Source organism: Culex quinquefasciatus, chromosome 2 (assembly GCF_015732765.1).
Source record: "Culex quinquefasciatus strain JHB chromosome 2, VPISU_Cqui_1.0_pri_paternal, whole genome shotgun sequence".
Classification (NCBI taxonomy): domain Eukaryota; kingdom Metazoa; phylum Arthropoda; class Insecta; order Diptera; family Culicidae; genus Culex; species Culex quinquefasciatus.
The window spans coordinates 57,258,962-57,276,143 of record NC_051862.1 but is presented as its reverse complement, the minus strand read 5'-3'; the positions used below and the strand labels follow the sequence as shown (position 1 = coordinate 57,276,143).

The window sequence follows — 17,182 nt, the reverse complement described above, 5'->3', positions numbered from 1 at the left end:
GCGGATTCAAAATGTACTTAAAATTTTGCATTGAAAGACATGTCTCACGTTTTTTAGCAGTTGAGTAACAAAAAATGGCAGCGTTTTTAAAACTTTTTTTTAATGAAAAATAAGTTTTTTTTTCGAATTTTGAGTACGCTATCAAATCTGGTGTCCAAATTTACACAAATGTCCCTTTGGTACAAAATTTCTATCTCTACACGGTTTTGAGCTACAAATCACTGAAAAATTAGTATCAGTAAAAATCCAGAAAAATTGAGAGTTTCTAAAAAAATAGCTTTCTAAAAAAAATCGAAGAGGTGTTGGGGCAACTGCTATGTGAGTTGGCTTAGAATGACCTTAATATAATTTGTTTAAAATGTGATTTTTAAGATGAATTGCATTGTTTGTTAATTAATGTACCGTCATAAAGGGGTGACATTGGGTCATACAAAAATGCTGAAATGTGTATGACGGTATTCAACAAACCTCAACTTACATAGAACATTCGATTTGAACAGATATTTGACTAAACTAATTGAAAAGACAGTTAAAACTGCACTCAAAAAAATGAGTTCGCGTAAACGTGAAGAAAACTGTTCAATTTTTATAGTGCATTGCACCATAAAAGTGCCTATAATGCAATACCTTTACACGAGCAGGGGTAAATAACAAGTGAAGTGCGTAATAACATCTTTCAATGTATCAATAACATAGTTTGGCATTCACGAACCCTTGAAAATAATCGCAAGATAATTAAAGACTTATCATAACAATTTTTTATATTTTTCTACTATTGAACAAAAATATTAAAAACTGTCTATGTTTGGTATCAAAATTAGGTATTTTTATGGTATTAAAGTTTGTGACAAAATTCCTCTAAAACAATGGGAAATATTGACCAAATATGTTTTATAAAACTATTCAAATAGCATAACAAAGAACATATTTAAGCATGCTGGTGTTAAATGTTTTATCAGTTTTCACGATTTTCAATTCTGCTATTTTTCCAAAATCAAAAACAATTCCCAATCGAAACAGCGCATACACAAACTTTTTGCTCCACATCCACTTTGCGGCAAAATCCGACTGCTAAATTTAGACCCTGTCCTTCACAGTGAAACCGGCACCAATGCGTTCTTCCCAATCCATCCCCCACACAGCACAGCATGTTTTTTCAACATCATAAAGTCTCTCGAACTTCTCTACAAATTTCGCGTCATGGCATTGTATGTAAAATAAAATATAAAATAACTTCACACTGCTGTGCAAACGCCATCGGTGGCGTCGTGTTCCGTCCCAACAAAATTGCCATTAGGTCATCCGGCAGCCAAGTTTTGTACAATAACAAACGCATACAAATCAATTTGATTTTTGCGTTTTTTACGAGTTTTTCTATGACGGGAATCTACATGCGCGGTGGTATTCGTGAGTTATTCATTTTAGTTCAATTGGGAACCCTGTTCGGGGTTTTATCAATTTGTACCGTCACAAACGGTAACAGCTGTAGATTACTACTTGAGTTTGTTTACAAACATTGCTTGCACTGATTGTGACAAGCACAGAGACTGATGTAACTGATGTTCCTTCTTCAATACTTCATTCGGCGAGCTGGTTGATCCAAGTGCAATCCAGTATTGGAGTTGATTACAAGCGACTACCTCATCAACTGAAAATGTGAACGAATTAGCAGAGTGACATCATCGCGATGTTCAACACTCGCAAAAGTATGGTTAAAGTCGACGAGAAGAAATCCACCGATTTGCTACGTCACTAAAAAACCTGACTAATCGCCTGAGGAACTGCCTGCTCTTACATTGCTATTCGTACATGCTAAACCTTAAGACACTCCCTGAAAAGATCGAACTTCCAAGAACTCCAAGAACATCGCAGTTTTTCTCAACAGATTTCCCTTGAGTTGACACACTTTCACCCCGCTACACATACCGAAAGTAAATTGATTTTTCCTTCTGCCAAAAGAGTGATGGTAATAAAAAAGACTCGAAAATTTCTCGGGAACGACACAGATTTGCGTGCTTCCACAAACACTCACTCGGCACCGACTGAAAAGTCCGACGGAGTCCGAAGAGCCGCAAAGAGACACAGGCAATAACTGTTTAGGCGCCGTTCGCAGAGTGGCGTACGCCTAAGATAGTGAGAAGGTGAGAAATCTATAAGATTGGGGTGCGTTCGCCGAGTCGCGTACTGTGAGATACGCCTGGCGACGATGGCACGCAAACTATCGTAGAAACTGTGTGTTTTTGCTTATGCGCACGTGAGTGTTGCGTTGGCGAAGCGTATAAGCGGATCAAAACATAAGCAACAGATTGAGGAGCTGAATATGTATGGAAATGTTTTTTAGAGGTGAGCGAATGGAGAAGCATTTAGTTATGCTAGTGGACGGTAGAGAGAGATCGGTGAAGTGTGAATGAATTTTGACTATACGAAAATGAAAATTATTTTGAAGAAAAAAATAGCTGCAGAACACTATCAAATTTAACTTTAATGTGAATTTAATTTCTTGATAATAAACAATTTATCAGTTGAGTTGCTTCTGCGTGGCTTTGTTTGTGATATTACTCAAATTTTATCAGATCAAGGTGACCACTCAAATCCCATTTTGAAATTCCCGACTTTTGCAGAATCTCAAATAATAGGTATTTCATATCTAAAGAATGATTTCAAACAAAACACTCTTTGTGAAAAGTCAATATAAACCACAAAAAATTTAAGCTCTCATTATTTTGACTATGATTAGAAATATGAACAATTATAATATTTCTAGACTTTTTTTAAAACTTTACTTAATCTACCCTTAGGTGGTTGTTGCCTTCCTCACATTTAGAGGGTCATTCTATCCAAAAAAGAAACACAAGGGCGGACCTTTCAGTGTTCTATCAACTTGAATCATTATTCATACCATCAGATTGGGTAGTCAGATCTTCATAATTCAGGGCACTTATGTGCTTATAACTTTTGAGTGCCGTTCAAGAGCCAAACGACATGCGACACCTAGTATTGAGTAGCAGAACAGAGCGAAGAATGTCGATTGAAATTTCCGCCCTTTGAGGTTATGTATGCGAATTCTGTTTTGTTAAATTCCATTGTTCAAAACAACTTTTGAGCAAAAATTCGAGCTGATTTTTTGTTAACTTTGATGCTCTATAAATTTAAACAATATTATTTTTTCAAAATCATTTTTTTGTATTGCGTTAAATTAAAGAGGGCAAAAAATTTACACTCGTACTACTTGAATTTTTTCTCAAAGGTTGTTCTAATAGCTGTAAATTAAATTTTAAGTTTGCATTTCTATGTAACCAAACAGCGAAAATTTGAATCGTCATTTTTCGATGCTTTGCGCCATCTGTCGGAATTTTTGAGCTTTTAATCGCGAATAGGGTTGTCAGATCTGCAATGAACTGAATTCGTTGGAAAGGTCTTTTGATTACCTATCCATCGACAGGTCGCATGATAGATCCGGACAACGTTTTAATCGAAATATATGGGATCCGGTCTCTAAAAAGTGCATAAATAACACCTAAGTGCGCATAACTTTTCATATGGTTGTCAGATCTTCAAACTTTTAAATCCGTTGGAAAGGTCTTTCAAATACCATTCTAAAAATGTATAATATGACGGGGTTCCTTCCAAAAACACCCTTTTTGCAATCATCCGGACTTTTGTTAGAATCATTTTTTTAGCATAACTTTTGAAGTACTTTACTAAACTTTATAAATTTCAATACCGACTTATGGGACCCCAAGACGGATCGAATGAGACCAATACGGTCCAAATCGGTTCAGCCAGTGCCGAGATAATCCAGTGCAAATTTTTGACAAAGAACTTTGTCCTAAGGTTTCTATACGTGGTGTCAATCCAAAATTTTCGCGAAGCGAAAACGTTACGTGACGAATTCCCCTCTTTTTGGTGCACGCTGGTTGGATGAACGAACGTTTCCCAATCAGTCGATCGAGAGACGTGAGATTGATGTATCTAAAATCTCCCCCACTCCACCTCATAATTTTCGGATCGTCGACGAGCCAACAAAACTCGGCTCGGTCGGTCCCGAAAATTCATTCTATTGCTGGACGACGACGAGGACACATCAGAAGCAGATGGCCTAGTGGCCCGGTAGCAGACGGCCTGGAGGTCCGGGAGCAGATGGCTTGGAGGCAAGGACCAGCTAAGACATGCCGGTCGCGTGAGTCGATCATTGGAACTGGCCACCACATGGAGTGGCCGGAGGCCCCGCGGATGTTCCGATGGGGGGACATTTGCCGGACCGTAAGAGTTGTGGCAATATGGGTATCAAACTTTATGGTTTTTGATACCGGACATGAAATTTGACATTTTGGCAGTAGTGGCCACAATCCGGAGTGGCCGGAGGCCCCGCGGATGTTCCGATGGGGGGACATTTGCCGGACCGTAAGAGTTGGGGCAATATGGGTATCAAACTTTATGGTTTTTGATACTGGACATGAAATTTGATGTTTCGGCAGTAGTGACCACAATCCGGAGTGGCCGGAGGCCCATTCGACATTTTGGCAGTAGTGGCCACAATCCGGAGTGGCCGGAGGCCCTGGGGATGTTCCGATAAGGGGACATTTGCGGAACCATAAGAGTTGGGGCAATATGGGTATCAAACTTTAGGGATTTTGATACTGGACATGAAATTTGACATTTTGGCAGTAGTGGCCACCACCTGGAGTGTCCGGAGGCCCCGGGGATGTTCCGATGGGGGACATTTGCCGGACCGTAAGAGTTGGGGCAATATGGGTATCAAACTTTATGGTTTTTGATACCGGACATGAAATTTGACATTTCGGCAGTAGTGGCCACAATCCGGAGGCCGGAGGCCCCGCGGATGTTCCGATGGGGGGACATTTGCCGGACCGTAAGAGTTGGGGCAATATGGGTATCAAACTTAATGGTTTTTGATACCGGACATGAAATTTGACATTTTGGCAGTAGTGGCCACCACCTGGAGTGTCCGGAGGCCCCGGAGATGTTCCGATGGGGGGACATTTGCCGGACCGTAAGAGTTGGGGCAATATGGGTATCAAACTTAATGGTTTTTGATACCGGACATGAAATTTGACATTTTGGCAGTAGTGGCCACCACCTGGAGTGTCCGGAGGCCCCGGAGATGTTCCGATGGGGGGACATTTGCCGGACCGTAAGAGTTGGGGCAATATGTGTATCAAACTTTATGGTTTTTGATACTGGACATAAAAAGTTGCATTTGGCCATTATCTGAAATTAAGCAGTTAAAATATGCTAATGCTAAGCAGTTAAAATATATTGCTTATTAGGCAGGAAGTAATAAATAGACTACTGCAATGCACATTTTTTTGTGCCACTGTGAAAATCTGTTTCTGGAAATTTAGAATAACTATCTCGTAATCATTAAGAGCCCTGTAAAGGGTAGTTTTAATGTCTGCTGTTCAAATTTTTTACTGCCGCCGATTGCTTGGAACAGCCTTGCAAAAACATTCCCGCATCTTGGTAACTTTCGAGTGGTGAAGGAAAGTAAATTGATTTCACTTCGATTTCTATTTCAGCTCCACTTGCAATTTCCGTCCCCTTAGTTCGATAGGACGGTTATTATAAGGGGGGAATTTGGACCGGACATTCTAATCGAAAATTTCAACAATCATCTTGCAAAGTTCTTTGTCATACTGGTCATGTGTAACATAACCACCTGCACCTTTTTTTATCAACATCCCACCACACACACAGACATTTGCTCAGATTGTGATTCTGAGTCGATAAGTATACATGAAGGTGGGTCTAGGATGTCAATTTAAGAATTTCGTTTTTCGAGTGATTTTATAGCGTTTCCTCGGTAAGTTGAGGAAGGCAAAAAGGTCCTATAAACATATAAAAGACAATAGTTTATACGACCTACACAAAGTTTGAGCCAAATAAAAAAAACCAAAAATAAAAATGGTCGAAATCGACCGATTTCGTAGAGAGTTGCTCAGTTTCCTTTTGAATTTTGTAAATTTTGTTATTGAATTGTTGATTATTTTTTTTCAATGAAAAAAAAAAAACAGTTTGATAAGATTTTATGTTTTACCACTTATTTTTAACAAATTCAATATTTTTTCATGTCTTCAAAACGATGTTCGTTCTGAATGAAAAAAAAAGAAATACTTTTTTTTCATTCAGAACGAACGTCGACTAGATTTTTTTGATTTTCAAGTTTTCCAAAAATTGAAAATCAAGCTATATTTAAAGTAATTTACCCATATACTCACAAATATTTAAGGGAATTACAAGGAAAAAAAAATTGAATGACTAAATGAATTTTGTTCAAGAATTAAAAATATTGACCGCAAAAAAAAAAACATTGTCAAATTCAAGTTGGAATCTATTTTCAAATATTTAATCAATGTGATAAAATGAAATGCGCTAGTCATAATCGTTAAAATTAGGCCCATTTTGTATATTCATTTTCATTAACTATGTTGTTGTTTTAAGTTAGAGTAAAAAAAGAGATAATGTTTGATAAGGCCGATGCAAATATTTTTCAAAGTTTTTGTCCCTCGGCTCGGGCCGGGTTCGGCAAAAAAATAAAAATATTGAAATAACAAGCCATAGTTTCAACATTTGCACGGAAAAGTTGTTTTAAAATATTACTAAACTTAAAACGAAACCTGATTTTCCTAACTTGATCATGAATGGCGCACAAATCTTTTTCGTCAACGAAGCAAACAATCTTGGCCTGATTTTCAGAGATAATTTAGAATGGGATCTTCAAATCAAATCTCAATGCCGAAAAATATAAATATCTTTGAAGCAACTAACTCTAACAACGAAACATCTTGATGTTAATACTAAACTTAAGTTATTTAGATCGCTGATTTTTCCACACTTTATCTATACCGATTTTATTTACTCTAATGCCAACGGTATGCATATTGATAGGCTACGTATTGCTTTGAATGCTTGTGTAAGATATGTTTTCAACTTAAATAGAATGTCTAGGGTTTCGCATTTACAAAAACACCTTATTGGATGTAGTTTTCAAACTTCTATAAATTTAGATCATGTGTTGTCTTACACAGAATTATTAACACCAAAAAACCCACATACCTTTATGAAAAATTAGTACCGTTTCGTAACACCAGAACTTACAGCTTTCTAATACCCAACCATAGCTCATTTTATTACAGTCAATCGTTTTTTGCTAAGGGCATTGTAAATTGGAACAGCCTTCCGACAACATTGAAACAAAATACTTCAAAATATAATTTCAAGCAGAGTTTACTCGCCAACCTCAACATTAACCACTAGTTAAATAAGAGAACCAAATAAATTAAAGTTAGTTAATTTAAATTGAAGCAGAACTCAGCAGAACACACACTGTAACATAAAAAAGACTATGTCTTAAGTTACTATATGTAATAAAACAAACAAAACAAACAAACAAAATGCATTTTACACTAGTTCAGTTGTTTTGTAATCATTAGTTTTCAAAAAATGTAAAATTTGACGAAAACCAAATTTTTTGCGAAAAAAAACTTTTTGCGATAATAAACTGGGTGATGAATAGAGAGAATGTGTAACGTGATTTTCGAATGATCCCACTTTGTTTACATCTACAAAGTAGGAGGCTGTTCAAGCACAAGCATGATTTTTTTCTTACTGGTAAATGAGCTGTTTTGTAATCAGTAGTATGTGTTTTATTTTGGCTAGTTTTTTAACATTTTTTTGCTAGAAAATTGTGTGTGTTTTCAAGTTTTGATTGGTTAGAAGAGGTTTTTCTTTTTACGGTGACAAGAACTACGGCGAGAGTGTCAATCTGCGATGTCGCATATAAATGGACACAACCGCATCGCCTCCATAAACAACTTCCAAAAATGAATGACGATCTCGCCTTCAACTTTCTTAAGATTTCTTGACTTCAACTCCAGGTCCTCAAAAGCCACACGTTTTTCATTCTTGCAAAAAAAAAAACAATTTTTAATCATCGATAACAATACTCTCTACTTTTAGCGAACAGTAAATTGGTTCCACTTTGACAGTTCAGCATTCAGCACCCAGATAATAAACATCGAAAATTTTCAAAAATTTAAATGATTTTTAAATCAACCGAAACATGCTAAAAATGATTCTAAGCGCAGGGGAATGCATTCAAAATTAATTTCAACTGATTGCACTTAAATTTTCATTGAAATATTAGAGTTTTAAAAAAAATATTTTTTTTGCCCCTTGATTTTTTGAGCCAACTTTGAAGGGGGAGGGGACAAAAACTTAAAATAAAATTTGTACCAGCCTAAACAAAAAAAAAATTAAAAACATTTTGAATCATAAAAAAAATATAAAATTCTGTGTTGCAAATGTGTGTTTATAAGTATTTTTTATGTCTTAAAAACCTTTTATTCTCAAATAGGTTGAAATAGAGAAGCAAACTTTAGATTTAAAGCAAGTTACTAAAGAAAAATTTAGTGAGTTTAATTTGAAAATTGATGAAAATATTACAAAATTATTCAAGAATTAGAAAAAAACAATCAAGCAGGAATGCTTGGGATTCCCGAATTTTCCCGACTTTCTGACATAAAAAATAACACAAATTCCTGACAGGCTAATTATGTGACACTTGGACAAATTCAAATTCTTTGTGAGGCTGTATCTCAGAAATTTGGGGAAAAGTATCTAGCTCCATCGTACCTCTAATGCTGGCATACATCACTTTGGCGTTCAATTACAATTCATAAAATGCGTTTTCAACTGAAATCGAACGATAAATAGCTCAATAAGAAGTGAGCATGCACGTTTCTATCAACAATTTTACAATATAAGTTGCTTGAAAAGTCAAAATCAGCATGTTGGATGGAATTAGAAGCGAATGCTTAACCTGCCAAACATTTCACCTTAGATGTGTTCTTCTTGTTAAATTTTTGTTTTTAATTTGGAATTCACACAGCATTTACTACTATTACAAGATTCCTGAAGTAAACATAAATCTTTTAACAAGCTTTAGCTTGTTCGTATCTTAGCAAAACAAGCTTCAAGTTGTTATTTCCAAACGATGTAAAAATATGTAAAACAAACACACGTGTGCCGCCGGTTGTTGTAACCTAGCACAACACTTCCACAAAACATTTCTATTTTCTTCGGAAATACCATCTCAACTGGCTCGTAAATACTCAGCACTTTCCATCACATGCCATCCAGATGCCCAATTCCCTCGACCCGATGTGTGTCACCAGACCACAGTGGGGGTTGGAAAAACCGAGTTTTCCGAAACCAGCGCGCGCGAAAAATCGCGTGTACTGACTTCAAATGGACTATATAAATAAACAAAATGTTCTGCGGAACAGCGTTCTGGCAAAATGAATCCCTTTGAGTTTCGGGAAGTTCGTCTAGACGTTCAATTTGTCCTGGGGTTTTGAACGATGTTGAAACTGTGATCCCATCAGAATATTTCATAATTTTAACGAGTTTCATACAAGATGCTTATAACCATGCTCAATTAACGAATGATTCGTAGTAGTTGATCGCAACGTCGTAGTCGCAAGCTAATTCAAATAACGCAAAGCTACTCACACTGCTAAACATCCCCTCGGCGATCGGAACGGAAACCGCCTGGAACGGTAATTCCTGTAACTGCGCGGGATCTTCCGAGGCACTTCCAAAGCTCGGTCCACCTCCGTACGACGCTCCCGGCATGGGCATCGGCATGGCCGGCATCGTGGGAGCTCCGTAACCGCCGGGACTCGGACCACCTGGCATGGGCATCCCGAAGCCCATCGTCGGATAGGGCAGGGCCGGAGCTGCCGGATAGGCAGGTGCCGCGGGCGCGTTCATAACTCCCGGTGCGAAGCCATACCCGTACGATTGGCTGGAGATCGAGGGGTTCGCACTGGAGTAGCCGGACGACTCCGGCGTTGGCATCTGGACGATTGGCGATTGACCAAAGGCGGCCGGGTTGACCCAGCCGGCCCCGTTGGCATTATAGTTGCGAGGATAGTTGTAGTTTTGGTTGAAGAACGACATTCTTCGATGGTTTGAGGAAGTTTACGAACGCGTAAGTCCTTTTAAGGAGCGACCTCAAGGATAACCGGTTGACGAACCGCGACGGCGACGACTTTACGAACGACGCGCACGACGCACGCGACGGGATACGCGACCTTCCTCAAGCGTAAACTTATTACAGCAACAGCAAAGATGACCTTTACAACACTTCTTCAAGCTTGAGTCTACTTTCTTTGTAGATATCAACCCAATCAACACAACAACGCAATAACTGCGTTATGATTGGCTAATGGAGCGCTTGTCAATCTTATCACTGGGATGTAAACAAAAACATCTGTTTCTGTGAGTGACAATGAACACAATTCACACCTCACTGCAGAACTCGTTACGTTCTATATCGTGCACTAAACAGCCGATGAGTAACTTGACTTTCGACGAAAATTCGCCAACTCAGACTGCACTAATCTATTTATAAACAATCTTCTTTTAAGTTCGTTCTACCATACACTGTCAACAACAGTGTTGTGGCAAATACGCCGTTTGTTTAGTTTAAAACACGGTTACTTTCTTCTTACTTTGCAATAAACTTATGAAATTATAATCAATCGGTTCTTCAAGTATACTAATTTGGCACTGGATCAACTTGCAAAGTCGCAAAGTTTTCTGTTGAACCAACAAATCAGAGACGCGCCCGATTGTTTACCTTACGACGAACGTTTCAAGACTGTGGTCTGCTCTCCACTGAATGTACGCAAAACAGGCCCGAAGGTTGACGACGCCGACGCCGGAGTAGTAGTCGGCGCGGGTGGTACGGGGAAATCCACCCCGCGTGGTATCGTAGTAGCCGAACGTTGACAGAAGAAGCCGAATGCTGAGTGGGGGGGCACGTTCGCAGAACGTGTTCGGGTATTTCTGTTCTTTTTAGTGAACACAGGTGAGTTGGGTTACTCAGATCGAACGGGATTCCACGGCGAATACCGGTGTAAAATTGATCGTTTCGTCAAAGCTTGTCGCGATAGTTTTGGAGTTGGAGTGCGTGGGTGTGGATCGGAATCATATGAGTTGAAGGTTTTCACTCGAGGCGGGGTTTGTCCAGTAGTAAGCAAGGTAAGAACAACAACGGTCAAATTTAGCGCATTTGGGCTGAACTTGAAATTTATGCAAAAATACCGGTTTGTGATGGGAAGATGGGACGATACAGGGTTTCCCCAGTCTGTTGTCATGAGAAGAGTTGATTCATATCACACAGATGTTCAAAATCGTTTCCAACACTCAAGGTAGATTTCTTAGATTTCCTCAGTTCGAATTTTAAGTATATAATCAAATTGAAAGATACGTTTTTTCTTGACCCGAAAGAAAACTCCCTGACAATTTGTAAAACTGTTGATAGAAACTTGCTTGCTCACTTCCTAGTGAGCTGTTATCACTAGATTTCAGTTGAAAACGCATTTTATGCGCTGTAATTGAACGTCAAAGTGTTGATATGGCTACATTAGAGGCACGATTGAGTTAGATGCTGTTCCCCTAGATGGTTTTCCTCACTCTTGGATAGTAAATTTAAATACTAAATAAATCACGTTATGTAAAATGCTTCAACAAAGAGCATGTAAAAAATAAATTTTTAATTGGTGATTCTGAATCAAGGCGTTAATGTTTTTTTAAACAAACATGGTCGACCGAGAATGATACCACTGACGAACAGTGATGATACCTTTCACAGCCAATCACGGCGTTCTGGCAAGATTATAGCAGACTTTTAATAGAGCTGGATATTCTTACAGACTAGTAGCGGAAATGATAGGACCATTCTAGCAGGATTCTGACAGAACCAGCTTTGCTCGAATATTTCCTGACTGCTTTGTTTCTCTAAATAGGGACTCTGAATGTTCAAAATTTTGTAAAGAGTCAAAACACGTTCAAATTTAACCAAAAATAGATTAAAAGAAACGTTACAAATTCATTTCAATCAGTTCACAATCATTAGCTTACAGACAAAGAGACGTAAATCTGTTTTAAAATCCATCAATTAACAATTAAACGATCTATTTGAATTATCTAAAATTCATCAAGGCAAATTTCATTTCAGCATCACTGACACGCGTTTGACAGTGGTTTGAAACTGTCTAATGTGCGTCCAATATTCAATAATTTACGCCTGTTTTTCTTTGGTAAGTCTTTTCACGTGAATACAAAATTCTGTTCACATCTTTTGTTGTTCTAATTAATTTTTGAGGAAATTCAAACAAAATTACAAATTACATAAACTACTCTAGAATAACTAAGATTTTTTGAATCCAAGATGGCGTTTAAAATGGCGGTGCTAAAATATAAAAAATGCATTTTTAATATTAAAAGCAATCATATATTCTAATTTGACTGACATGGGGTCGCAGAATTCGATTAAGTAAGAAATAAAAAAGGATTTTTTTGGTCATGATTTCAAATTTTGGATAATTGAAACCTCGGATAATCGAGTCCGGACTGTATATACAAAGTTTAATTTTAAGATATTTTGCGAAATGGTTTGATAATATTTGATATCTCGGGAAGGATTTTTCTTATCGATTTGGTGTCTTAGGCAAAGGTGTAGGTGTTTATAAGGATTATTCAGAAAAAATAATCTAAAAACAACTGTTTTTTTTTTAAATTAACTTTTGTAAAATACTTTTTGATCGTCAAGTCGAGAAAACATAGATAAGTTTTCAACTGGTTTCAATAATAACTTTTGTTTAACTCGGAAGATAAATGTTGTGGCTCAGTTTTTTTTTCTTTTTACTGCAATTGATTATCTCCGTAGTAACAGTTCAATAGGGCGAATATGCGTTTGTAAACAAGCAGTCTATCCCCCTCTTACTTGACGTGAACTGTCACTTGAGCAACAGGAATAGACTGCTTGTTTACAAACGCAGATTCACCCTATTACTGTTACTACGGATCTTTTAAACTTTACGGGTTTTTAATTTATTCGAGCAGAAACTTGCAATAGAGACCACAAAAGACCCGGAGGTCGTGAAAGTGGATTGTTTGATTTTGTTTTGTGTTTTTAATTGAAAATACCCTGCGATAAAGAAGTGATTCTGGAAAGCTTATGTTATTTAGATAGCAACATTTTGATTTTAAATAATTTAATTTTTCCATTTCACAGCTTGTTGAACATGTTTTGTTTATTATTTAATCTCTAAGCCAAGGTTTTTCTTATTGACTTTGTATTTTTAATTGTAAATTTCAACTAAGGATGTAATGACTTACCAGAAAGATCAACTTGGACGGATCGTTAAAGTCGCTCCACCCGGTGATGCCTCCCCGGAGCGCCCGCGTTCGGCACCGGTACTTGCCGCGTGGTTCCTTCGCGATGACAACGCCTGCCGCGATTGGCCTGTGCGATGGTCACACAACCAAACAAATAAATTTATATCAGAAGAATTGTACAACACGACAATACACGACAGCCAGACTAATTTTTTCACGCATGAGCACTGGGCTTGAAACATCAACAGAACAAAAAAAAAATCAAGTTTGGGAAAAAATTTCTTTATTGGAAAAACGGGAAAAGAATGAGGTTATGTGGCGTTGTCTAGACTGAGGTTTTCTTTTACTGTTTTCTGTGTTCCGCTGGAAGCGAACTCACATTCGTTGAAAGGAAATCATCTGCTCGATGCCATGGTGATCGCGGACCAACTTCGAGAACGAATAGCCCACGTGAATGGGAATCTCACAGCCATTGCTGCTGCCGGTGCTGCTCACGGAGCTCAGCTGGCGACGCACAACAGGTGGTTTGAGCAAGTGACTCATGGCCCAGCCAGATCTAAGTCATCTATGAAACGGTGAGTGATTGATGGAGTCGCACGATACTTTTTGCTATCAGAGAGAAACTCGCGGTTTAAGCTTACGGATCGGTGAAGCACTGAATTGTTTACGCGGAAAATGATACACAACAGGGCGACTTATCGTGGATCAACTAAGCCAAAATTCAATCTAGAGAAAGGTTTCAAAATGGCTTAAACAAATCGAATGAAAATTCTCGTTTGAATTCAATTTAAAAATTCTCATTAGATTTAAAAAAAAACTTTTACTTCCACGTGTACGACTTGTCAAAAAGTCCACAAAAGGTATACCTCTAAATCTAACAAGCGGAAAAGTGATGGTAATAAGCAATTGGGACAGTGATTTATTGGGAAATAAAAATAAAACCAGTGATAAATGTGAGTATAATATCCTTCATACAGGGCGAGATTGCCTAAAATTAAAACAATAGCTTCGACTCGGGCATGATTTGGCAATTTTTAATTTTAAAGCGATTGTTTTTTGCTGACTTCATTGCTTATGATGAGGATGCATTCAAATATTTTGATTGCTCAAGACACATGAATGTTAGGAACAAAAACAATACCGAAAGCCGGGGTTATATTGATGAAATTTCAATATATTGTACAAATGTTTTTCAAATATTAAAAAAATTATAGTGTTGAAAAATCAACTTTTCAAATGATTGATTTTGAGTTTTCGAACCTTTTGTTTTGGAAGGTGCAATGTTTTAACGGATTCTTTTGACACAAAAAAACTCCTGCAATTGAGGATAAGTGAATTAACTGAAAACTACGAAAAATTATCTCCTAAAAATAGTTTTTTTTATTATGGTAACATATGATTGGCCAAATCAAATCAAATTAGACCGGGGCCAACATTTACTTCCCCGTTCGACGGAAGGCGTGATCAGACAAATCAAGGGTTTCCAGCAAGGTATCAGACTGGCAAGTAATTAAAAATTACTTTGATTTTAAGCTGGTAATTAGGTAATTCTTTAATTACTTAGTAATTCATGGTAATTAGGGTAATTTAAAGTAATTAATTGGTAATAAAAGTAATTTTTGAGTAATTACATTAATTGATTTTTTTTCAAATTGTACTTTTTCAACAAAACTATTTACTTTTTATATATAATCTATTATAACAGAATCCTATTATTTTCAAATAAGAGTGAAACACAAAGATTACAAAAACTGATTCTGTATGTAAAAGATTTTATTCACCATAGGCCATGATATATTACCCAGTGAAAAATGTTTTGTGAATCCGAATTCTATTAATTTTTATTAAGTTATTATAAAAATATGTTTTTTTTTTGCAAGAACAACATTAGAATCGATAATTTTTTTTTCAAATCAAATTTTTAAAACCAAAATGTACTTAATTATCATTGAAATAAACAAAGTTTTCAAGTGATGGCCATTTGAAAATCAATAAAAATAAAAACATGTTTTTTTATATATTTTTTTCATCATCTGCAATTGGCAGTCCTGTAATATCTCTCTATTAAGAGATAAGCTATTTTCCCGAAAAATTTCCAAATATTTCTGAGACAAATGTTTTAATGGTAAAAATCAAACTCAGTGAAATTTAAATCGACTAATATTCAGATGCAATTGAATCCAATGTTAATGCCACGTTCCAAATTATCTGTATTTTCAACAACAGATTTTTTAAATTTGTTTCAGAAAAAAAAAATGCAAAGTAATGTCAAACCAATGTTTGAAAAACTTTTTGAAATTTAACGTTATTTTGATAAATTTCACAATTCTCAAGAAGAGCCGCTGCAAATATTTGTCAAAGTTTTTGTTTAGCTCAAATAATCTAGGGGCCTTTTTAACAACAAATTCTATATATTAATGGCATTCGACTTTGGAAGCTGAAAATATTATGGAAATTCATATATTGAAGTAAAACAGTACATTTTTCTTTGCTTTTATGACAAACATGACTTCAAAAAACGTAAGTCAACTTAAATAATCTTCATTTGCAATTTATTGATAAGGGTTCGGTTGATAGAAACGTGAACATAAAGGAAATTTCGAATCAGATAATGGACAGGTTAAATTGGCCATGAAACAATTATTATTGTTCATATTCAGAGTTTTTTTTAAAGGTTTCATATGTTTATAAGACCTATTAAAAAAAACTCTAGATATCAATTGAGCTACTTTTTTTTTACCGAAAAATTGTATAATTAAATGCGAATGTCAATTTTATGATAAAATAAAAAAATCCAAATTTCAAACCATTTAACTCGCTGTATCATGTAAACATCACTCAAAGTTTCAGCGCCCTCTAGTTGGGGGCATTTTTGACGTTTGATCGCCTATATCAATTTTCAATAAAAATTATACGTGAAAAAACAAAGTAAACAGAATTGAAAGAGCTATCGAATGATCTATTTATAAATAATTTAGTTTAGAACCGTAGAAATGAATACTTAAACATAAATTAAATGTTTTTTTTATCGTAGTGAAAAGTAATTAAGTAATTTGTGTAATTAATCTTTTTGGACCAGTAATTTGAGTAATTAATTGGCAGACTGGCAAGTAATAAACGCTTCTGGAAACCCTTGAGACAAATCTCGTCTCGAAAAATTTCACCGAATTCAGGCACGGGTCCCGGCTCATAGTTGGCCTACTGGTTCAAAAAAAAAGCAGTCAAAATCATGGTACTTACCCCTAGAATGATGATGTTCACAACGAAAAATATTTAAAATGTAATTTTTTAGCTTTTTAAGACCATCGCAAACATTATGCATAGTTTATGACGATTTTTTCTTTTTAACGCTTACTTTTTCAAATGATCCAGCTGGGAAACCCAGGACTTTTTGAGAAAACAATCTAATCATTTTAATCATTTCACACTTTTTACCTTAGGTTTAAATCTAGTTTTTTTTTGAATAGGCCTTATAAAAATATGAAACACAATAGCTTATTAGACCTCTGAAAAAACTCTAAATTTTTTTTATTGAAAAAATGGAAAATAGACTGTAAAGTATTATATTGTATTGTAAAGTATTGTGCATCAATTACACGGAGAAAAAAGAGCTCCAAAAATCGTGAACATGCGTTCATCAAAATGAGAACTACGAACAAAGTGTTTAAATTTGCATGGTTTGGAAAATCAGGGTTGAATATTTATATTTAATGTATTTTTATTTAAAATCAAGCATATCAAAAAGGCCAAAACAAATAAATTTTGACCCTTTTTGCCTTCCTCACCTTACTGAGGAAAGGCTATAACATCACTCGAAAAATGAACTTGTTAATTTGACCTCGTAGACCCACCTTCACGTATACATAAGGCTACCAACTGTACGGTTTTTTCCTTACCGTAAGGATTTTCAACCCTCTCCGCGGATTTTAAACAGGTCGGAATTTTTGTACGGAATTTTTCTCACAGTACG

At 36.2% G+C, this 17,182-nt stretch overlaps 1 protein-coding gene and 1 long non-coding RNA gene across 7 annotated transcripts in view; one reads left to right on the top strand and one right to left on the bottom strand.

Annotated features, from left to right (window-relative positions):
- LOC6042618 (calpain-A) overlaps nucleotides 1-10,711 on the bottom strand; it is a 52,200-nt gene extending 41,489 nt beyond the window's left edge. For 2 of the 6 annotated variants that reach the window (XM_038252599.1, XM_038252597.1), the window contains exon 1: nucleotides 9,535-10,710. In XM_038252599.1, the coding sequence (XP_038108527.1) occupies nucleotides 9,535-9,984 (450 nt within the window). In that variant the 5' untranslated portion in view covers nucleotides 9,985-10,710. Of the gene's footprint in view, nucleotides 1-1,926; nucleotides 2,075-9,534 lie in introns of those variants that run through there. The other 4 variants (XM_038252600.1, XM_038252602.1, XM_038252596.1 and 1 more) reach the window with 3 other exon arrangements.
- A 191-nt stretch (nucleotides 10,712-10,902) lies between these two features.
- The window catches only part of LOC119766796, a 72,207-nt gene continuing 65,927 nt past the window's right edge, over nucleotides 10,903-17,182 (top strand). The window contains exon 1 of the long non-coding RNA XR_005277135.1: nucleotides 10,903-11,070. This is a non-coding gene — a long non-coding RNA (uncharacterized LOC119766796). The remainder of the gene's footprint in view (nucleotides 11,071-17,182) is intronic.